The 24095-nt window shown below is 45.7% G+C and overlaps 1 protein-coding gene across 1 annotated transcript in view; it reads left to right on the top strand.

Annotated features, from left to right (window-relative positions):
* LOC124142208 (nucleoporin NDC1-like) overlaps positions 1 to 19303 on the top strand; it is a 28940-nt gene extending 9637 nt beyond the window's left edge. Inside the window, exons 6-17 of the mRNA XM_048400067.1 lie at positions 456 to 564; positions 959 to 1007; positions 3838 to 3973; positions 4326 to 4418; positions 7579 to 7660; positions 7803 to 7940; positions 9960 to 10016; positions 10629 to 10696; positions 11872 to 11986; positions 13164 to 13264; positions 16314 to 16468; positions 17822 to 19303. Of these exons, the coding sequence (XP_048256024.1) occupies positions 456 to 564; positions 959 to 1007; positions 3838 to 3973; positions 4326 to 4418; positions 7579 to 7660; positions 7803 to 7940; positions 9960 to 10016; positions 10629 to 10696; positions 11872 to 11986; positions 13164 to 13264; positions 16314 to 16468; positions 17822 to 17885 (1167 nt within the window). The 3' untranslated portion in view covers positions 17886 to 19303. The remainder of the gene's footprint in view (positions 1 to 455; positions 565 to 958; positions 1008 to 3837; positions 3974 to 4325; positions 4419 to 7578; positions 7661 to 7802; positions 7941 to 9959; positions 10017 to 10628; positions 10697 to 11871; positions 11987 to 13163; positions 13265 to 16313; positions 16469 to 17821) is intronic.
* Positions 19304 to 24095: the final 4792 nt, after the last annotated feature.

Here is a 24095-nt window from a genome sequence, read left to right as displayed (position 1 = left end):
ACCCTACCTGTGCTCATTGGTTTCACCGAAGTGGTAAACGTCTGATACATGCATCACTTCGGGCTTTCCTACCACATTAAGCTGACACGCTGTGATAAAACTGGAATACTGTTAAAAGCGGTGTTAAACCCAACTCACTCACTCACTCACTCACTCACTCACTCACTCACTCACTCTACCCTTTACCACAGGGTGGGTTTCACCGAAGTGGTAAACGTCTGAGACCTGCATCGCTTTGGGCTTTCCTCCCACATTAAGCTGACACGTCGTGATATAACTGGAATACTGTTAAAAGCGGCCTTAAACCCAGCTCACTCACTCACTCTACCCTTTACCACAGGACCGATTGCTTGCACATGTATCTTATATTCCCATATGCTTTTTAAAGTTGATGGGCAATAAAACATGACATTCTAACCCTCATTCACCCTGTGAAACGATATTCATTTTTTCAGAGGGAAAAGTTTTTTCAAGTCCGTAGTGAGGTGGCAACCATGTTTATCCGATGTTTTACAGAGACCCTCCATCAAATGAAATACTTTTACCTGCTATATTTTTTTCTAGGTGAGTATATAAATAGCTATTTATTATTTCGGTTACCAGTACTGTTTTTATCCCCCGCAACGCGTTTTGCAGGGGCTATTTAAATGGAAACCATCAGTCCATAAGATTAAATTTTATTTTATTAGTCATCAAAGCTTTGGTTAGAAAATGAAAGTGTCCACATCATAAGCTCACACTGTTGCTGTCAAGGTGGGCTGAAAAGATTTAACTTTGTGTATTCACCCAGGGAGCTGAGATTGCAATCTGATCACTCTGGTGTCATGCACTTGGAGCATTCATAGTGTGGAGTCTGCTCTTCATTTAAGTTGCCTATTATTAGTATCATTATTTTATTGGCATCAATGTGAGTAGTAAGACCAGGTTTTGTTTGATCCATGTGTTCCGTTGTTTCCAGGCCACGTGCCCAGAGGATGGATTCTTCACAGCTTGAACCTCATGCTAAGGTGGGGGCAGTCTGAGATCACCTGTTTAATATTCTGCTGGGCCTTAACTGTCAAATTAGCTTTAAAAGGCCTGGAATTCAGACAAAACGCCTTGAAAAGTCTGGAATTGATCATAATCAAAGTGTTCCCCTCCCTCTTCCTGTCCCCAGCCCTCCCTCTCCCCACCCTCTCCCCCTCCCAACCCCCTTCCTTTCCCTCTCCCTTCCCTCTCACAATCTCCATCCTCCCCCTCCCCGCTCACAATCCCCACCCCTCCCTCCCCCTCCCTCTCCCAAACCCCTCCCTTTCCCTCTCCCAAACCCCTCCCTTTCCCTCTCCCCACCCTCTCCCTCTCACAATCCCCACCCTCCCCCTCCCTTTCCCTCTCCCCACCCTCTCCTTCTCACAATCCCCACCCCTCCCTCTCCTTATCCCTCACCCCCCCCTCCCTCTCACAAACCCCTCCCTTTCCCTCTCACAATCCCCACCCCTCCCTCTCCCTCTCCCACTCCCTTTCCCTCTCCCTCTCCCTCTCCCTTTCCCTTGCCCCACCCTCTCCCTCTCACAATCCCCACCCTCCCCCTCCCTTTCCCTCTCCCCACCCTCTCCTTCTCACAATCCCCACCCCTCCCTCTCCTTATCCCTCACCCCCCTCCCTCTCACAAACCCCTCCCTTTCCCTCTCACAATCCCCACCCCTCCCTCTCCCTCTCCCACTCCCTTTCCCTCTCCCTCTCCCTCTCCCTTTCCCTTGCCCCACCCTCTCCCTCTCACAATCCCCACCCTCCCCCTCCCTATCCCTCTCCTTCCCAGCCTCTCCCTCTCCCCTCCCTCTTCCAAACCCCTCCCTTTCCCTCTCCCCACCCTCTCCCTCTCACAATCCCCACCCCTCCCCCTCCCTATCCCTCTCCTCCCCTCCCTCTCCCCCTCCCTCTCCCAAACCCCTCCCTTTCCCTCTCCCCACCCTCTCCCTCTCACAATCCCCACCCCTCCCTCTCCTTATCCCTCACCCCCCCTCCCTCTCCCAAACCCCTCCCTTTCCCTCTCACAATCCCCACCCCTCCCTCTCCCTCTCCCTCTCCCTCTCCCTTTCCCTCTCCCTCTCCCACTCCCTTTCCCTCTCCCTCTCCCTCTCCCTTTCCCTCTCCCTTTCCCTTGCCCCACCCTCTCCCTCTCACAATCCCCACCCCTCCCCCTCCCTATCCCTCTCCTCCCCACCCTCTCCCTCTCCCCCTCCCTCTCCCAAACCCCTCCCTTTCCCTCTCCCTCTCCCAATCCCCACCCCTCCCCCTCCCTATCCCTCTCCCCCCACCCCTCCCCCGCCCTCTCCCAAACCCCTCCCTTTCCCTCTCCCCACCCTCTCACAATCCCCCTCCCTCCCCCTCCCTATCCCTCTCCTCCCCACCCTCTCCCTCACCCTCTCCCTCTCCCTCTCCCCACCCTCACCCTCTCCCTCTCACAAACCCCACCCCTCCCCCTCCCTATCCCTCTCCTCCCCACCCTCTCCCTCTCCCCCTCCCTCTCCCAAACCCCTCCCTTTCCCTCTCCCTCTCCCAATCCCCACCCCTCCCCCTCCCTATCCCTCTCCCCCCACCCCTCCCCCGCCCTCTCCCAAGCCCCTCCCTTTCCCTCTCCCCACCCTCTCACAATCCCCCTCCCTCCCCCTCCCTATCCCTCTCCTCCCCACCCTCTCCCTCACCCTCTCCCTCTCCCTCTCCCCACCCTCACCCTCTCCCTCTCACAAACCCCACCCCTCCCCCTCCCTATCCCTCTCCTCCCCACCCTCTCCCTCTCCCCCTCCCTCTCACAAACCCCTCCCTTTCCCTCTCACAATCCCCACCCCTCCCTCTCCCTCTCCCTCTCCCTTTCCCTCTCACAATCCCCGACCTCCCCCTCCCTATCCCTCTCCTTCCCAGCCTCTCCCTCTCCCCTCCCTCTTCCAAACCCCTCCCTTTCCCTCTCCCCACCCTCTCCCTCTCACAATCCCCACCCCTCCCCCTCCCTATCCCTCTCCTCCCCTCCCTCTCCCTTTCCCTCTCCCAAACCCCTCCCTTTCCCTCTCCCCACCCTCTCCCTCTCACAATCCCCACCCCTCCCTCTCCTTATCCCTCACCCCCCCTCCCTCTCCCAAACCCCTCCCTTTCCCTCTCACAATCCCCTCCCTCTCCCTCTCCCACTCCCTCTCCCTTTCCCTTGCCCCACCCTCTCCCTCTCACAATCCCCACCCCTCCCCTTCCCTATCCCTCTCCTCCCCACCCTCTCCCTCTCCCCCTCCCTCTCCCAAACCCCTCCCTTTCCCTCTCCCTCTCCCAATCCCCACCCCTCCCCCTCCCTATCCCTCTCCCCCCACCCCTCCCCCGCCCTCTCCCAAACCCCTCCCTTCCCCTCTCCCCACCCTCTCACAATCCCCCTCCCTCCCCCTCCCTTTCCCTCTCCTCCCCACCCTCTCCCTCACCCTCTCCCTCTCCCTCTCCCTCTCCCCACCCTCACCCTCTCCCTCTCACAAACCCCACCCCTCCCCCTCCCTATCCCTCTCCTCCCCACCCTCTCCCTCTCCCCCTCCCTCTCACAAACCCCTCCCTTTCCCTCTCCCCACCCTCTCCCTCTCACAATCCCCACCCCTCCCCCTCCCTATCCCTCTCCTCCCCACCCTCTCCCTCTCCCCACCCCGTTCCTCTTTTCCCCTCCCTCTTCCACTATATCTCCCCACCCTCCCCACCTCCTCCCTATCCCTCTCCCCACCCATTTCCTCTCTTCTCCACCCCCTCCCTCTCCCCTCCCTCAGGTTCTCGATGATAAACATGGTATGTAACAAGACGTTACCCATGTACAGATGTATTTTCTGATTTCAGCCCCGATGCTCAGCCCCTAGACACTGTGTGGGGTCTCCTGGATGTGGGCGTCGCCCTCCAGCTGTTGCTGCTGGGGTGCTTCCTGAACTACACCTGGAGTCTGTCCGTCCTCCTGTACCGGGTGTACCACACAGAGGTCAGCAATACCTGGCCCAGTCCAACTTGTCTGTCTGGCCTTCTCTTGATGCCCAGTGTCACTTCCACACGCCATTATTCTGTTTCAAAATCTGTTCATTAAACTGGTTTGAAGGCATACAGACCTTCAGCCCTGGTTTGCTGATTCTTGTTCTTGGAATACATCATATTTATTTATGTAACCATATGAAAGACCAGCTTCACTTGCAAACACATCAAAACTGACCTGTTCTGATTTCTGACTCACTCACTCACTCACTCACTGTCTTCATTGATACTACAGCTTCTAGACAAGAAATTCAGTTTTCCTCAACTATACAATAAAACCTCAATTCAATCTCTCTCGGCTTCAGCGCCAGGAGTTTCCAGTGGACAGCGCCTTTGACAGCTACAAGAACAAGAGTCTGCTGTCGGCCATTTCCTGTCAGAACAAGTCCTTGCTGCAGGTAGTTAGTAAACAAGGGGAGGTAACTCCCAGGGCCTTGCTGCAGATATACATGGGAAAGTAAACATGGAGGCAAGGGTTAGAATATGCAGGAGAGGTGTAAATGTTCAGTTTGACTTTGATGCAGCCATGACAACTTCTGTATCATTTCCTGGTTACACAAGTTGTGCGAGATTTTTTGTGTGTGTCTGAACCGCTGCTGCTAGATATTCCCCACCCACACCAAAATCCCCACCTGTAACAATCCAGACATACACATTAACCCCCACCTGTAACACAATCCCCGCTCACACCAAAATCCCCACCTGTAACAATCCAGACACACACATTAACCCCCACCTGTAACAATCCCCATCCATATCAAAATCCCCACCTGTAACACAATCCCTACCTCTCACAAAATCCCGATCCACCTCAAAATCTCGACCTGTAACACAACTCCTACCTGTAACTCAATCCCAACACACACATTAATCCCCACCTGTAACACAATCCTAACACACACATTAATCCGCACCTGTAACACAATCCCAACACACACATTAATCCCTACCTGTAACACAATCCCAACACACATTAATCCCCACCTGTAACAATCCAGACACACACATTAATCCCCACCTGCAACACAATCCCAACACACATCAATCCCCACCTGTAACACAATCCCAACACACACATTAATCCCCACCTGTAACACAATCCCAACACATTAATCCCCACCTGTAACACAATCCCAACACACACATTAATCCCCACCTGTAACACAATCCCAACACACACATTAATCCCCACCTGTAACACAATCCCAACACACACATTAATGCCCACCTGTAACACAATCCCAACACACACATCAACCCCCACCTGTAACACAATCCCAACACACACATTAATCCCCACCTGTAACACAATCCCAACACACACATTAATCCCTACCTGTCACACAATCCCAACACACATTATTCCCCACCTGTAACACAATCCCAACACACACATTAATCCCCACCTGTAACAATTCAGACACACACATTAATCCCCACCTGTAACACAATCCCAACACACATCAATCCCCACATGTAACACAATCCCAACACACACATTAATCCCCACCTGTAACACAATCCCAACACACATTAATCCCTACCTGTAACACAATCCCAACACACATCAATCCCTACCTGTAACACAATCCCAACACACATTAATCCCCACCTGTAACACAATCCCACCACACATTAATCCCTACCTGTAACACAATCCCAACACAAAACAATCCCCACCTGTAACACAATCCCAACACTAATCAATCCCCACATGTAACACAATCCCAACACACACATTAATCCCCACCTGTAACACAATCCCAACACACATCAATCCCCACCTGTAACACAATCCTAACACACACATTAATCCGCACCTGTAACACAATCCCAACACACACATTAATCCGCACCTGTAACACAATCCCAACACACATTAATCCCCACCTGTAACAAACCAGAAACACACATCAATCCCCACCTGCAACACAATCCCAACACACATCAATCCCCACCTGTAACACAATCCCAACACACACATTAATCCCCACCTGTAACACAATCCCAACACACATTAATCCCCACCTGTAACACAATCCCAACACACACATTAATCCCCACCTGTAACACAATCCCAACACACACATTAATCCCCACCTGTAACACAATCCCAACACACACATTAATGCCCACCTGTAACACAATCCCAACACACACATTAATCCCTTCCTGTAACACAATCCCAACACACATTAATCCCCACCTGTAACACAATCCCAACACACACATTAATCCCCACCTGTAACACAATCACAACACACATCAACCCCCACCTGTAACACAATCCCAACACACACATTAATCCCCACCTGTAACACAATCCCAACACACACATTAATCCCTACCTGTCACACAATCCCAACACACATTATTCCCCACCTGTAACACAATCCCAACACACACATTAATCCCCACCTGTAACAATTCAGACACACACATTAATCCCCACCTGTAACACAATCCCAACACACATCAATCCCCACATGTAACACAATCCCAACACACACATTAATCCCCACCTGTAACACAATCCCAACACACATTAATCCCTACCTGTAACACAATCCCAACACACATCAATCCCCACCTGTAACACAATCCCAACACACACATTAATCTCCGCCTGTAACACAATCCCAACACACATCAATCCCCACCTGTAACACAATCCCAACACACATCAATCCCCACCTGTAACGCAATCCCAACACACATTAATCCCCACCTTTAACACAATCTCAACACACATCAATCCCCACATTTAACACAATCCCAACACACACATTAATCCCCACCTGTAACACAATCCCACCACACATTAATCCCTACCTGTAACACAATCCCAACACAAAACAATCCCCACCTGTAACACAATCCCAACACTAATCAATCCCCACATGTAACACAATCCCAACACACACATTAATCCCCACCTGTAACACAATCCCAACACACATCAATCCCCACCTGTAACACAATCCCAACAAACACATTAATCCCCACCTGTAACACAATCCCAACACACACATTAATCCCCACCTGTAACACAATCCCAACACACACATTAATCCACACCTGTAACACAATCCCAACACACACATCAATCCCCACCTGTAACACAATCATAACACACACATTAATCCCCACCTGTAACACAATCCCAACACACACATCAATCCCTACCTGGAACACAATCCCAACACACATTAATCCCTACCTGTAACACAATCCCAACACACACATTAATCCGCACCTGTAACACAATCCCTACCTGTAACACAATCCCAACACACACATTAATCCCCACCTGTAACACAATCCCAACACACACATTAATCCCCACCTATAACACAATCCCAACCCTCACATTAATCTCCACCTGTAACACAATCCCAACACACAATTAATCCCCACATGTAACACAATCCCAACACACATTAAACCCCACCTGTAACACAATCCCAACACACACACATTAATCCCCACCCTGGCCTTAGTCCCTACCTGTGTCATCCGGATGTCTAACCCCGGTGTTTGATGTGATGATTGTTGCAGTACCTGGGTTACCTGGATCTGCTACACCTGGCCAGATTCTCACCTATACGTCGCAAGCAGGTGCTCACTCTCAGTCAGCCAGGTAACATATTGTTTTTAATATATGTTCTTCTGACTTACAGCAAATTCAGATGGTTCTAAATTCAGTTAAAAGAAATTTGTTAAGTTTAACTTCCTACTGAGTACAGTTTCTCATCAGTTGCCATGATACCTGTTACCTGCAGGGGGCCACCCTCACACATGGAACAAGCTGTCCACAGCCTGCTTGGGGGACATTGACCTCCTCACAACACACGTCCAGGAGTCCAACTGGAGCGCTATGGCAGGGGTAGCCCACAAGCCTCCCTCAGTGTCAGACACAGGTAAGACCACAAGCCCCCCTTTGTTTAGGACACAGGTCTCCCACAAGCCCCACTCAGCATCAGACACAGGTAAGACAACAAACCCCCTTTATGTCAGACACAGGTAATACAACAAACCCCCTCTGTATCCGACACTGGTGAGACCACAAATCCCCTATATTGGACGCAGGTGAGACCACAAATCCCCTCTGTATCAGACACAGGTGAGACCACAAACCCCTCTGTATTAGACACAGGTGAGACCACAAACCCCCTCTGTATTAGACACAGGTGAGACCACAAATCCCCTCTGTTATAGACAAAGGTGAGACCACAAATCCCCTCTGTATTAGACACAGGTGAGACCACGAATCCCCTCTGTATTAGACACAGGTGAGACCACAAATCCCCTCTGTATTAGACACAGGTGAGACCACAAATCCCCTCTGTATTAGACACAGGTGAGACCACAAATCCCCTCTGTAATAGACAAAGGTGAGACCACCAACCCCCTCTGTATTAGACACAGGTGAGACCACAAACCCCCTCTGTATTAGACACAGGTGAGACCACAAATCCCCTCTGTATTAGACACAGGTGAGACCACAAACCCCCTCTGTATTAGACACAGGTGAGACCACAAATCCCCTCTGTATTAGACACAGGTGAGACCACAAATCCCCTCTGTAATAGACAAAGGTGAGACCACAAATCCCCTCTGTATTAGACAAAGGTGAGACCACAAATCCCCTCTGTATTAGACACAGGTGAGACCACAAATCCCCTCTGTATTAGACACAGGTGAGATCACAAATCCCCACTGTATTAGACACAGGTGAGACCACAAATCCCCTCTGTATTGGGCACAGATGAGACCACAAATCCCCTCTGTATCGGACACAGGTGAGACCACAAATCCCCTCTGTATTAAACAGGTGAGACCACAAATCCCCTCTGTATTAGACACAGGTGAGACCACAAATCCCCTCTGTATTAGACACAGGTGAGACCACAAATCCCCTCTGTATCGGACACAGGTGAGACCACAAATCCCCTCTGTATTAGACACAGGTGAGACCACAAATCCCCTCTGTATTAGACACAGGTGAGACCACAAATCCCCTCTGTATTAGACACAGGTGAGACCACAAATCCCCAATGTATTAGACACAGGTGAGACCACAAATCCCCTCTGTATTAGACACAGGTGAGACCACAAATCCCCTCTGTTTTAGACACAGGTGAGACCACAAATCCCCTCTGTATTAGACACAGGTGAGACCACAAATCCCCTCTGTATTAGACACAGGTGAAACCACAAATCCCCACTGTATTAGACACAGGTGAGACCACAAACCCCCTCTGTATTAAACACAGGTGAGACCACAAATCCCCTCTGTATTAGACACAGGTGAGACCACAAATCCCCTCTGTATTAGACACAGGTGAGACCACAAATCCCCACTGTATTAGACACAGGTGAGACCACAAACCCCCTCTGTATTAAACACAGGTGAGACCACAAATCCCCTCTGTATCGGACACAGGTGAGACCACAAATCCCCTCTGTATTAGACACAGGTGAGATCACAAGTCGTTTCCTTGTCAGTGGTTGATACTATGAACATTCTCCCAAGCTGTTGGGAAACAATGCCGCACAATAAACAAAGTCTCTGAACTGTACCACATAATACAGATGTAGATGAGACCACAAGCCCCTTTCTGTGTCAGATCAAAATGTACAGAGAAGCCTTCTATTATCTGGACAGATTCAGCTGGTCGTTTGTTAGAACGAGATTCACACAGATAGGATGTTGGCACTGATCATGTTTCTAGGTTTGTCACCACCCTACCCGTGCCGGGGGGTTTCACCACAGTGGTAAACATCTAGAACTGCATCACTTCGGGCTTTCCTCCCACAATAAGCTGACACCTCGTGATATAACTTGAATACTGTTAAAAGCAGTGTTAAACCCGACTCACTCACTCTTGGTTATCAAGGCAAAATGGTAAACACTCTCCATGCTATTCTGTTTCCAGGTGAGGGGTCCACATTGCGGTACCGCAGCACTGCCGGGGTTAACACAACTCTCATAGGTAGGTTCACACTGTAGGGGTTAACACCAAAAACTCATATGTTGCAACCTTGCTTGACAACGGTATAAGGATCTATAACGTTGCCTTTACAGTAAATAAAGAAGTTGTTATCCATAAATTGTGTCTACTTTGTCATCCGCCAACTTCTAAACTATTCCTATCGAACAATGGCTAGTGAACAATCCCAGTTAGCACCCTTTCCGATTGATCAATGTACACAAGACTTATTTATTCGTGTATAATACGCACTCGTTTGTTATATGCACCCTTTATGATTGGCAATTTTATTCTCTAAAATATATCTATCGTGTATAATACACACAGATTCTTCTTTCATATCATTTCAGGCTGTCAGCATAAACCGCAAAATTTACAAACTTTCAACCTTAAATTTAATCTCACCAAAATTATATTCTAAGAAGAGCCCCCTATTTCTAATTTTGAGAGTGCCCTGGTCGCTTATTACGTCGAATACGGTAATAATTTTCTGGGCCTTCATTTCCTACATTGGATGAATATATTTTCCTGGATGAAGCTGATGATAATTTTAATAGAAGTAATGTATGGGAGAAAAATAGTGTCAGCAATTCCAGTGATGTTGTGTTTCTCCAGGTCAAAGAGAGGGGGAGAGCAAGCCGACTGCAACACCACCCACTCCATCTACGCCGTGGACAGACAAGGTAGAGTACAGCACCGCGGCCAGGGGCACATCCCATTTAGAATTTCATTTAAGTTTGCCAAGGATATAAACAATCTTCAGTTCAAGCCCAGTAAAAAAAGTATACCAAAATACGTTAAAAGATGGTTTTTGTTGTAAACCTGTATGGCGTTCAGCATTAAGGGCCTAAAACAAGGACTGGTCGGCTCGGAGTCAGTATACTATGTCTGAGTGGGGTATTCATGTTAAACTGCGGCATGGTATCTCAGTGGGATAGCACTATAAATTGGCATCAGTCTGGACTGGTACAAGCAGCCACACAAACACACGTGCATGCAGGTCGCTATATAAGTGCAATTATCTTGGATGCGACGTTTAACCCTATTTCATCTCGCTAAATTTCCAAAGAAGGTCCATATCTTGAACAAGATAATATTTGATTCTGTAATAATTTTAATAATGTTTCAACAGAAGGGATTCTTTTGTTTCAACCTAAGGTATTTATAAATCCCCAGAATATTTCAGATTTTGTGAAGATACTGAAACAGGCGCCATTGTCAAAATAAAATTTCAAAAGCCATAACTTGTTTGTTTAAGTGAATTCTAGAGATGTTCATTCTGTCACCCCAAAGGGGGGGATCTGGCTTACAATCAGTCTCCAGCAACATATGCTTGTAGTAACAGGTGAACTTGTGGAGCAGTTGGTCAGGCTTAGTGACTGGTTGTTGCGTGTCATTGTACCTAGATGCTCATTATATCAATCACCAGTTTGTCGGGTCCAGACTCAATTATTTACTGGCTGTGGTCATATAGCAGGAATATTGTTGACTGCAAATTTAACCAACACACAAACCAAATCCTTCTGATGCCTATCTTTCTTCTTCTAGGGGGCACAGGTGGCCCAGTCGTCTAAGGCGCTGCAATTCGCTGTGCAGAGTTGCGTCCCTTGGGCACGCCAGAAACCTATGATTGTGGGTTCGAATCCCGGTTCGCCCAGATTATGTTTCTAGTTTTGTCAGCACCATAACCGTGCTCGTGGGTTTCACCAGAGTGGTAAACGTCTGAGACCTGCATCACTTCAGGTTTTCCTCCCACATTAAGCTGACAGGCCATGATATAACTGGAATACTGTTAAAAGCGGCGTTAAACCAAACTCACTCACTCACTCACTCACTCACTTTCTTCTTCTACCACCAGGTGTCTGCCTTCCTGGCCCAGAAGCCTGTCATCAGCTACTTCTTCCGCCAGCTTCCAGATGCTAAAAGCAGGCAGCTGTTTGCTAACTCCCAGAAACAGATCTGGGCCATTGATGGTTAGTCACTTGAACATCACCAGCTCTTCACATTTCCTTGTCATCGAGTCTCTCTTGAGTATTTCCAGAAACAAAACACTGGCCAGTAGACTAGTTTTGAAGCCAATCACGGGCCAGTGGGCGAGTTTTGTAGCCAATCACAGGCCAGTGGGCTAGTTTTGTAGCCAATCACGGGCCAGTGGGCTCCTTTTGTAGCCAATCACGACCAGTGGTCAAGTTTTGTAGCCAATCATGGGTCAGTGGGCAAGTTTTGTAGCCAATCGTAGGCCAGTGGGCGAGTTTTGTAGCCAATCACAGGCCCATGGGCAAGTTTTGTAGCCAATCGTGGGTCAGTGAGCTAGTTTTGTAGCCAATCACCGGCCAGTGGGCGAGTTTTGTAGCCAATCACAGGCCAGTGGGCTAGTTTTGTAGCCAATCATGGGCCAGTGGGCTAGTTTTGTAGCCAATCATGGGCCAGTTGGCTAGTTTTGTAGCCAATCACAGGCCAGTGGGCTAGTTTTGTAGCCAATCACGGGCCAGTGGGCAAGTTTTGTAGCCAATCATGGGTCAGTGGGCTAGTTTTGTAGCCAATCACCGGCCAGTGGGCAAGTTTTGTAGCCAATCACAGGCCCGTGGGCTAGTTTTGTAGCCAATCGTAGGCCAGTGGGCTAGTTTTGTAGCCAATCGTAGGCCAGTGGGCTAGTTTTGTAGCCAATCACAGGTCAGTGGGCTAGTTTTGTAGCCAATCGTAGGCCAGTGGGCTAGTTTTGTAGCCAATCACAGGCCAGTGGGCTAGTTTTGTAGCCAATCATGGGCCAGTGGGCTAGTTTTGTAGCCAATCACAGGCCAGTGGGCTAGTTTTGTAGCCAATCACAGGCCAGTGGGCTAGTTTTGTAGCCAATCATGGGCCAGTGGGCTAGTTTTGTAGCCAATCACAGGTCAGTGGGCTAGTTGTGTAGTTTAACTGAATAAATCATATATCATATGATATTCATCTTGCCTGCTTGATTTTATCAAAGACAATGAACATTTGCCTCCACTTGCTTTCTACAAGATGGTTGTCTCAAAATACCACTCACAGAGCCAAGTAAGAAATGCCTCTCATCTGACCAAACAGATGGAAATCTAATGATGAATTCCTTTTGTCCTTAACGGAATGTTTCTGTACTTTACTACTGTGTTTAACATGTGTTGACAGCGCTGTCCTATCTGGTGGCAGCATCCTTCACGGAAGACAGCTACGGCATCGTCCAGCGGTCACTTCCCTCCATCCTTGCCAGCCTGCTGAACCTACATGAGGTAACACCATCCCAGTGCTGTGTCTCCAATCTCCCAGTCCTGTCTCCGATCTCCCAGTACTGTGTCTCCCATCTCCCAGTACTGTGTCTCCCGTCTCCCAGTACCGTATGTGTCTCCGATCTCCCAGTGCTGTGTCTCCTATCTCCCAGTTCTGTGTCTCCCATCTCCCAGTACTGTATGTGTCTCCCATCTCCCAGTACTGTATGTGTCTCCCATCTCCCAGTACTGTATGTGTCTCCCATCTCCCAGTACTGTGTCTCCCATCTCCCAGTACTGTGTCTCCCATCTCCCAGTGCTGTATGTGTCTCCCATCTCCCAGTACTGTGTCTCCCATCTCCCAGTACTGTATGTGTCTCCCATCTCCCAGTACTGTGTCTCCCATCTCCCAGTGCTGTATGTGTCTCCCATCTCGCAGTACTGTGTCTCCCATCTCCCAGTACTGTGTCTCCCATCTCCCAGTGCTGTGTCTCCCATCTCCCAGTACTGTATGTGTCTCCCATCTCCCAGTACTGTGTCTCCCATCTCCCAGTGCTGTATGTGTCTCCCATCACCCAGTACTGTGTCTCCCATCTCCCAGTACTGTGTCTCCCATCTCCCAGTGCTGTGTCTCCCATCTCCCAGTACTGTATGTGTCTCCCATCTCCCTGTACTGTATGTGTCTCCCATCTCCCAGTACTGTATGTGTCTCCCATCTCCCAGTACTGTATGTGTCTCCCATCTCCCAGTACTGTGTCTCCCATCTCCCAGTACTGTATGTGTCTCCCATCTCCCAGTACTGTGTCTCCCATCTCCCAGTGCTGTATGTGTCTCCCATCTCCCAGTACTGTGTCTCCCATCTCCCAGTACTGTGTCTCCCATCTCCCAGTGCTGTGTCTCCCATCTCCCAGTACTGTATGTGTCTCCCATCTCCCAGTACTGTGTCTCCCATCTCCCAGTACTGTGTCTCCCATCTCCCAGTACTGTGTCTCCCATCTCCCAGTACTGTGTCTCCCATCTCCCAGTGCTGTGTCTCCCATCTCCCAGTACTGTGTCTCCCATCTCCCAGTACTGTGTCTCCCATCTCCCAGTGCTGTGTCTCCCATCTCCCAGTACTGTGTCTCTCCATCTCCCACTGCTGTGTTTGTTTCCCCATCTCCCAGTACGGTTTCCCCATCTCCCAGTACTGTGTCTCCCATCTCCCAGTACTGTGTCTCTCCATCTCCCAGTACTGTGTCTCTCCATCTCCCAGTACTGTGTCTCCCATCTCCCAGTACTGTGTCTCTCCATCTCCCAGTACTGTGTCTCCCATCTCCCAGTGCTGTGTCTCCCATCTCCCAGTGCTGTGTCTCCCATCTCCCAGTACTGTTTCCCCATCTCCCAGTACTGTGTCTCCCATCTCCCAGTACTGTGTCTCTCCATCTCCCAGTACTGTGTCTCTCCATCTCCCAGTACTGTGTCTCTCCATCTCCCAGTACGGTGTTTCTCCATCTCCCAGTACTGTGTCTCCCATCTCCCAGTACTGTGTCTCTCCATCTCCCAGTACTGTGTCTCCCATCTCCCAGTACTGTATGTGTCTCCCATCTCCCAGTACTGTGTCTCCCATCTCCCAGTACTGTGTCTCCCATCTCCCAGTACTGTGTCTCCCATCTCCCAGTGCTGTGTCTCCCATCTCCCAGTACTGTGTCTCTCCATCTCCCACTGCTGTGTTTGTTTCCCCATCTCCCAGTACGGTTTCCCCATCTCCCAGTACTGTGTCTCCCATCTCCCAGTACTGTGTCTCTCCATCTCCCAGTACTGTGTCTCTCCATCTCCCAGTACGGTGTTTCCCATCTCCCAGTACTGTTTCCCCATCTCCCAGTACTGTGTCTCCCATCTCCCAGTACTGTGTCTCTCCATCTCCCAGTACTGTGTCTCTCCATCTCCCAGTACTGTGTCTCCCATCTCCCAGTGCTGTGTCTCCCATCTCCCAGTGCTGTGTCTCCCATCTCCCAGTACTGTTTCCCCATCTCCCAGTACTGTGTCTCCCATCTCCCAGTACTGTGTCTCTCCATCTCCCAGTACTGTGTCTCTCCATCTCCCAGTACTGTGTCTCTCCATCTCCCAGTACGGTGTTTCTCCATCTCCCAGTACTGTGTCTCCCATCTCCCAGTACTGTGTCTCTCCATCTCCCAGTACTGTGTCTCTCCATCTCCCAGTACTGTGTCTCTCCATCTCCCAGTACGGTGTTTCTCCATCTCCCAGTGCTGTGTCTCCCATCTCCCAGTACTGTGTCTCTCCATCTCCCAGTACGGTGTTTCCCCATCTCCCAGTACGGTTTCCCCATCTCCCAGTACTGTGTCTCCCATCTCCCAGTACTGTGTCTCCCATCTCCCAGTACTGTGTCTCCCATCTTCAAGTACTGTATCTCCCATCTCCCAGTACTGTGTCTCCCATATCCCAGTACTGTGTCTCCCATCTCCCAGTACTGTGTCTCACCATCTCCAAGTACTGTGTCTCACTATCTCCAAGTACTGTGTCTCCCATCTCCCAGTACTGTGTCTCACCATCTCCAAGTACTGTGTCTCTCCATCTCCCAGTACTGTCTCTCCATCTCCCAGTACTGTATCTTCCATCTCCCATTTATCGCCCATTTATCCAATCAGGAAACATGACGAGTCTGTTAGTTTTTCTTTTGTTTTCATCTAATCAAACACAATGTGCAAAAAGGAATTACCTTTTTAGCCAATCAAATGCCTCAGAATTGTTTGCAATTTTTTTATACGGTTGGAACCCCTGCCCTAGTATCTACTGTACATGTGTCCCCACGCACGCACGCACGCACGCACGCGCACACACGCACGCACGTCACACGCACGTCACACACACTCACTCACTCACTCACACACAAACACACACACTCACACACACTCACTCACTCACTCACTCACTCACACACACACACACACACACACACACACACACACACACACACACACACACACACTGAACAGGATGAAGTTCTTGCTACTGAAAGACAGCAGCCACTGTTCATGTGATAATTCCTATATTTATCTGTTTGGTTTATTTCTAGAATGTTGAGAAGCACTTTAAGCTGAGTTCCAGTTCAAGTCGCCGGACACAGAAGGCGTCACCCTACCCCAGCGACGCCCCTCTCCGCCATCAACTACACTCCGCCCTTAAGACATCCATATACAGAATTGTCAATATGTTTGGGAGCCATCTGATGTAAGTTTATCTGGCTGGACTAAACAAAAGATAAATAGTGTGATGTGATAACTGCCATGTTTCCTACCAGCCAGTGAGCATTCAGGGGAAGTAACTCATATTTAACAAACTATAGGAAACTGAGACCTCAGGTGTGTTTAGGCGGGCGAGCGACCGCGCGAGAGTACAGTGAGGCAATATCACGCCTTTCTGAACGGGAGGCGCGTACTCGCTCTCGGGGCACAGCATCCAAAATGGCGTCGCCGGGGATCAAAACAGCCCTGCCTACAAGTGTCATAGGTTCACACATTTTATTTCATCACAAGTTTGATGGGTTCATTCTTTGATGTTCATGATAACAAAGTGTTTATTTTTATCATTAGTTACATGTCCCTGTGCTGGACCAGACAATCCAGCAATCCACATGAGCATCGGTCTGTGCAATGGGGATACGATGACATGCATCACCCAAGTCAGATAGTCTTATCACTTGATCCTTACGGCAAACATATGGGTTGCGGAAGACCTATTGTCTTCCCTGATCATCACGGGTCAATATATTGAAAATGCAAAAATAACTTTTTGATGGTAGATCTAGTCTAAAAGATTGTTCTTTTGACATCGGTTCCATTCTCTTCAAAGGCAAATTTTTGTTCAGTGTGCGACGCCATCTTGGATTACGAGGCGAACTACCTCTTGGGCTCGATCTCGAAAACACGTGTGCGCTCGCGCGGTTAGCCGTGTTCAACAGCGCGCGCTCGCCCTCCTGAACACGCCTCAGTTTGTTTCTACGTAAACTTAGCATTGTGTGCCAGAAGGGGTGTCATGGATTGGAAAATTTAGTTTTGATATATATCAAAAGTATCCCAATATATCAAAATATTGATTAATAATAAAATTAATTGTTCTGTTTATGTGCAGATAAATAAAAATACCTATGTAAACCTGCAATTCATTATTTTAATGCTGAAAATTAACTTGTAGTGACCCTTAGAATAGGTCTTCAGCAACCCATGTTTGCTGTAAAAGGCAACTATGCTTGTAGTAAGAGGCAACTAACAGGATCAGGTGGTCAGGCTAGCTGACTTGGTTGATGCATGTCATTGTATCCTAATTGTGTGGATCGATGCTCCTGATGTCAATCACTGGATTGTCTGGACAAGACTCGATTATTTACTGACAACCATCATATAGCTCGAATATTGGTGAGTGCGGAGTTAAACAACAAACAAAACTAATCTAATGTAGTGTTCTATTGTTCTATTCTAGTGTTGTGTTCTGTCCTTCTCTGGTATTGTGTCATTGTGTTGTGTTATACTGTGGTTGTGTTATACTGTGGTTGTGTTTTACTGTGGTATGTTCCTATGTTTACAGGGATGTTCCGCTGAGTGCAGAATGCAGAAAAAAGTTAACTCCCTTTATTGATTTCCGGGAATGATCAGGATACCAAATATAGAACTGTTGCAAATGATGCAGCATTTGAAGAGTTTGGAGACAAACCTGCCCCGCAGTAGGCCAGCAACATTCATCAGGAGAAAACCTTGTATTCTCTGCATCAACACATTTCAGGATGAGGTGGAATAACTGATTGCCTAGCCCCCTGTAATACAATCACTGCCAGTGTATATGTAATATGTTTCCTTGATTTCCAGGGTATAATCTGGCTTCTGTCTGTATATAAACTACATTTGAAGGAGCTCTCTGACGATCAGATGTGTTGAATAAGTACTGCACTTCCACTGAGAAAAGTATTCAAAAGGCTCAGTATCGGGGTGAAGTATGACTAAAGTTAAAGATGCCCAAGTTGCAATCTTTTACACTGGAAGTGTTTCAGTAACAGCCAGAAGCTCCTGAAGAGACTGAATATCTAGTGCTATTCTTGATGTGTGCCATGTATCATGTCATGTAAAGATTTGTTTTCTTCAGGCCTACTTAGATTGTATGTGTCTTCATGCATCCAGCAAAGCAGTGTTAACATAAATTTGTATCATGTGTCTAATGGCTGAGCTGACATTGACATTTTGTCATCAGTGCTTGAACTGATGTTGACATTATGTCATCAATGACTTAGCTGACATTGACATTTTGTCATCAATGACTGAACTGATGTTGACATTATGTCATCAATGAGTTAGCTGACATTGACATTTTGTCATCAATGACTGAACTGATGTTGACATTATGTCATCAATGACTGAACTGATGTTGACATTGTCATCAATGACTTAGCTGACATTGACATTTTGTCATCAATGACTGAACTGATGTTGACATTATGTCATCAATGACTGAACTGATGTTGACATTATGTCATCAATGACTGAACTGATGTTGATATTATGTCATCAATGACTGAACTGATGTTGACATTATGTCATCAATGACTTATCTGACATTGACATTATGTCATCAATGACTGAACTGATGTTGACATTATGTCATCAATGACTGAACTGATGTTGACATTATGTCATCAATGACTTAGCTGACATTGACATTATGTCATCAATGACTGAACTGATGTTGACATTATGTCGTCAATGACTGAACTGACGTTGACATTTTGTCATCAATGACTGAACTGATGTTGACATTATGTCATCAATGACTGAACTGATGTTGACATTTTGTCATCAATGACTGAACTGAAGTGGACATTTTGTCATCTGTGACTTAACTGACGTTGACATTATGCCATCAATGGCTGTAATCATAAAATGTTATTCTCTATTGTGTATAAAGTGAAAACAATTCATCATTTATCCCTCTCTGTTGCCTGGAGAAATGATATGTAATATTGATGGACCACCTATGAATATATTGATTCGTGCTCCCCAATAAACGAGTATCACCCTACCTGTTCATTTTGTATTACTTGGGGCTCCTACTCCACAGAGATATGGACAGACACCTGCACACTCCCCCTCACAAACTATGTCAGTATACAATTGTTCCTCTCCAATATCTATGTATAGGCGCTCATGGTGGCTATCTCCTGATGGATTCCGGCTTTACAGTTTGTTCCATGTATCCCTAGCCTGTTGTTTGAGGCCACGAAGTGGATCCGATGATTAGGCTCGGTGACTGGGCGTGTCGTCATACCCTGGCAACATAGGTCGTTACCCGTAATATCAACCACTGGTGTATATAATTACAGGCGGCTGTGATATAGAGTGAATATTACTGTTGCGTTAATCAACAAACATGATGAATATCAAAATATTTCCGGAGATTACTAAAATCACATGGATCTGACAGTGATAACACTTTACTGCAACCAACTCTCAACTGATAGGATTTTGAATGTTGTGAAGGTCTTGGCAAATCAAGAATATCGGGCAAAGTGACAGTTTGTAGACATTTCAAATGCTGACGATCAGGATCAGTTCTAATCTGGGATTTGAACCCCTGGTTAGCAGATCCTGTCGCAGACAAGGGATGCAACTGCACATTGAATTGCAGCGACATGGAACACCCATCTCCTCTAAGTAACATTAACATGCCCAGTCTTTGACAAGCATTTGGAAGTTGGAAGAACATGAAGACATGACACTTTTTTATGGTTAACAACTTTTATTCTTTGTAATGACGTTTAAAATACATGTATATTACATTAGCTATAGGAAAACCACATTTATTTCAGACCTTATATTCAGCACTGACTTCAAGAAAAGTTCATCTCCAACTTAGGACAAACAGGATTTATGTTTCTTGGTGATCCATATTATCTGCTCCATTTTGTGGTATATGTGCATGTTATCAGGCCGCAAAACAGCTCTTCCTGGGTTAAGACATGTTCAATATACAGACACATTATCAATACATTAAGAAATATCTTAAAAACTAAAGACTTGACGTAGACAGGTTGCTGGTGGCGTGTTTTAATTGGCAACATTTGTGTTTGTGTCGAAGCCTCAATTTGATATGTATGCATTGATGGGTAATATGGTGTGTTGATGTGAGCTTTATGTCTGGGTCCACAGTATATACATATCACAGGTTAATGATAGTTTGTCCCAGAACCTGAACCACATTATTTTCCCTTCCGACCAGCTCTTAATGTAATTCTTTAGCCCAAAATGAAGTCTAGATGTCACACAAGTTCTGAAACTCCCATCTCGGTGGGCCTTTCTTTCAATGTAATTGTAGTCGCTTGTTTCTACCAAAATTATTAATTTTCAGAAACTAAGCATTTGTCTGAACTTAATGACAAAAATGCAAATAATGTTCGCCCCAGATTTCAACTTCGCTATTTATAGAGTGGATTTCAATCAGATATCACTGTTTATTTGACTTTATCAAGGTTAGCAGTTAACAAAACAATATTATAAGAACCTTTAAGTCAAAATACACATATGATAAAAAATATATTTCCCCAAAACCTAATACGAATGTCTAGATTTCACAACAAAGTCATCGTTGAATAATGCAATGAAACTAATGGTGAGATTTATGTGCACTCCGCGCCTCCAAACCCTCCTATTTAAATACCACAACCACAGCGCCATGTGTCACCCGCCGACAGACAATGAGAACTGTAAGCAAACAGCAGAGAGGGATTCCCCAATCTTGTTGCCCAGCAACAAATCACAGGTGTCCCCGTTGCTGGAGTGTCAGAGAAATGCGGCGTCGTGGGTATAGAGTTTATGCGCCCACAACCGGCTATTATAATCCCACGACACTAGTCCTCTTATAAATCCTGCAATACTGTCGTACAGCACCACAGATACCTGGGCTATAGGAGATACATATCATAAACGTCCGTTAACTTGCACAAACAACACGTTTTTGTGTGGGCATGCAATGTACTCGTGGATATGGTTATTTACTGAGAGATTTGCAACCGTGTTGAAGTCTCGATATTTACGTGATTATTCATTCTTTTTACGACCTCTGGTGTAAAGGATACATCTATATAGTAAATATACACCTTAGAACCTGTTTAAACGCTTGTGGGAATGCCCTAATACACTCAATAAAGGTGGTTCGGTTTTGTTGGTTGGTTGTTTAACGCCGCACTCAGCAATATTCCAGCTATATGACGGCGGTCTGCAAATAATCGAGTCTGGACCAGACAATCCAGTCATTGACATCATGAGCATCGATCCATGCACGCAATTGAAATCGTAACAAAGGTTCGTCACCAAGAAAGATACGGGAATACAATTTTGATTATGGCCTGGTTTGCGGATCCGGAGTTCTAATTTGTAGAAACGATTTTAGAAGTTCTGCGGAAAGCAAATAGTTGAGGACATATAATAGAACAAAAGCCTTTTTTAATAACGATCGTATTTAAAAAAAGAAATTTGTTAACTAAATAAATGTGTTAAAATATGAAGATAATTACAAGCAACAATTTTCTCTTATTAATAATATAATCCATCATAAAATTCCTAATGTAAATACGAGAACATATATGCAGAGGGATGGTCTGCAGTAACATGCTAGAATGAGGAATAAGAGGCTAGTTGGACATACCGACATGCAACGGGGTCTCGCAAGTAGACTTGCACGTTCCACGGACAAAAGAAGAAAATAGTAAATAAAATATAGGGTAATATAAAACAGGTTGTTAAAATTAGTTTGGTATTCACTATGGAAAGTATACGCCGCGGAGGCTTAAGGACTTTAAATGTTAAACTAATGTCTAGTTATTAAAGTTTTTCCTACAATATTTTATTCTTTTATTTGGTTATTTAGACTTTTTGTCGTCGAGGTTTGTTTGATAGTAAATATTAAACTTCCCATCAGCAATTTGATTTTCGATAAATCCACATGAAATATGAAACAAATCCTGAATTATTCTGGCAAATAAAATTACAAAAGACATTGTTATGCACGGCATTCTCTAATAAAATCAATTATACACGAAATCACGGACCACTGATTGTATTCGGGTGTGGTCATACACTCCAAACCCAAGTCGAATGAAATGGGTGATATCTATCAGTGGGATCATCAATAATGAACGGACCTGGCTTTCTCTTATCGTTAGTGTGAATCAGTGACGCTCTTACCTTGCAGTGACATCAGATTTATTGGGTCACAATGCGCTGTCGCAGTTTAGTCTATAACCGTGTATCATTTTCGTACGGATATAGTTGTTTGTTGTTGAACGCCGTACTCAGCTATATGACGGATGTCTGTAAATAATCGAGTCTGGACCAGACAATACAGTGATTGACATCATGAGCATCGATCCACGCAACTGAGATACGATGACATGCATCAAACAAGTAAGCGAGCCTGACTCTCGATTCCGCTAGTCACCTCTTACGAAAAGCATAGTCGCCTTTTACGGCAAGCATGGGTTGCTGAAGGCTTATTCTACCCCGGATCTTCATGGGTCCCGCAAAATAATAGATTAAGCTTAGACTAACATATAGTCGAAAAAGTAAAGTTATCTTGTTTTAAAATATATATTTACAAAATAAAAATACAATCCAAATGGAGCCCAGAACAATGCTTAATTTCAGTCTAGAGCGGAGGCAATCTAGACTTGCCAAATAATTCTAGACTTGAGTTGGATTCATTTTTATATTTATTCTTTCACTCCTGGGATTGACCAGATTGAAGCCACCCACCATGTGTTTTTATAGATACGTATTAATAAACTTATTGTTGACAAAATATTGTTAGCATGTCCAGTGACTTTGCTAGAGACAAATGACATTGGACATTTTAATGATTTTATCAACGTTTGATAGAACATTTCTCTATATCATTTTACCAAATTTCAATAAAACTCATACCTCATTTTGGGTGACAATCAGTCAATATCCTTGGAAATAAACTTAAATGAAACACTGTATGTAATAACATTAGAGTATTGTTGTCTCAACATGTTGGGCATCCTTTTCCATTAAATCTGTGATGTCTTTATATTTGTAATTCTCTCATGGCAAAAATTAGATCATTCTCATTTCTTCTTGTCAATGACATCCTCTTGCCTTATCTACACCCTTCATAAAAATATACAACTTTGAATAAAATAAATATATTTACAAGAAAACTACAAATATATTTATTACATTCTGCTGTATGATAAATCACCATATTGTAGAAATGTTCAGATAATGAAACTTTAGTCTTTAGTAAGTTACCAAAATCTGCTTACAAATTTTAACTTGGTGTTATACTAACTGTGCTGATTTTCACCCTTGAGCAATGTTTCCTGTGTAATTGGCCCACAATATCTGTTAATTCGTGTAGAAAATTATTACTTAGTTTTATTTAGACATAAATGAGTATATAGAATGTGTGTGTTGTATCAGAATTAGACAATAACAATGGTAGAAACAAGATCATCTAGTCTGAGTGATTCAATAATAGAGTGAGTTTCCCGGATTTCATTCGAAGACAGTTTTTTTTAAAATCAGCATTAGATTACATCATTTACTCTGGACAATGTTCAAATTATCCAAGACTGACAAGTACAGAGAGTGCGCTATATTTAGATTCTTATAGATCTTTGTACTATTAGCCATGTGCAAATATTATCCAGAAAATAACACGGAAGGGATGTATTTTAGATTCGGTTGATTTGGCAGAATAAGAGTACCACTGTACATGCGAATGTATAAGCATAATTGTTTGATTTGGCGCCATTCTATTATATTGCCTCGTACACATAGACAATGAACTCAGC

Source organism: Haliotis rufescens, unplaced genomic scaffold, assembly GCF_023055435.1.
Source record: "Haliotis rufescens isolate VD_foot unplaced genomic scaffold, xgHalRufe1.0.p SCAF_2, whole genome shotgun sequence".
NCBI classification, from domain to species: domain Eukaryota; kingdom Metazoa; phylum Mollusca; class Gastropoda; order Lepetellida; family Haliotidae; genus Haliotis; species Haliotis rufescens.
Note: the sequence above shows the minus strand (reverse complement) of the source record. Positions and strands in the feature narration are given on the sequence as shown.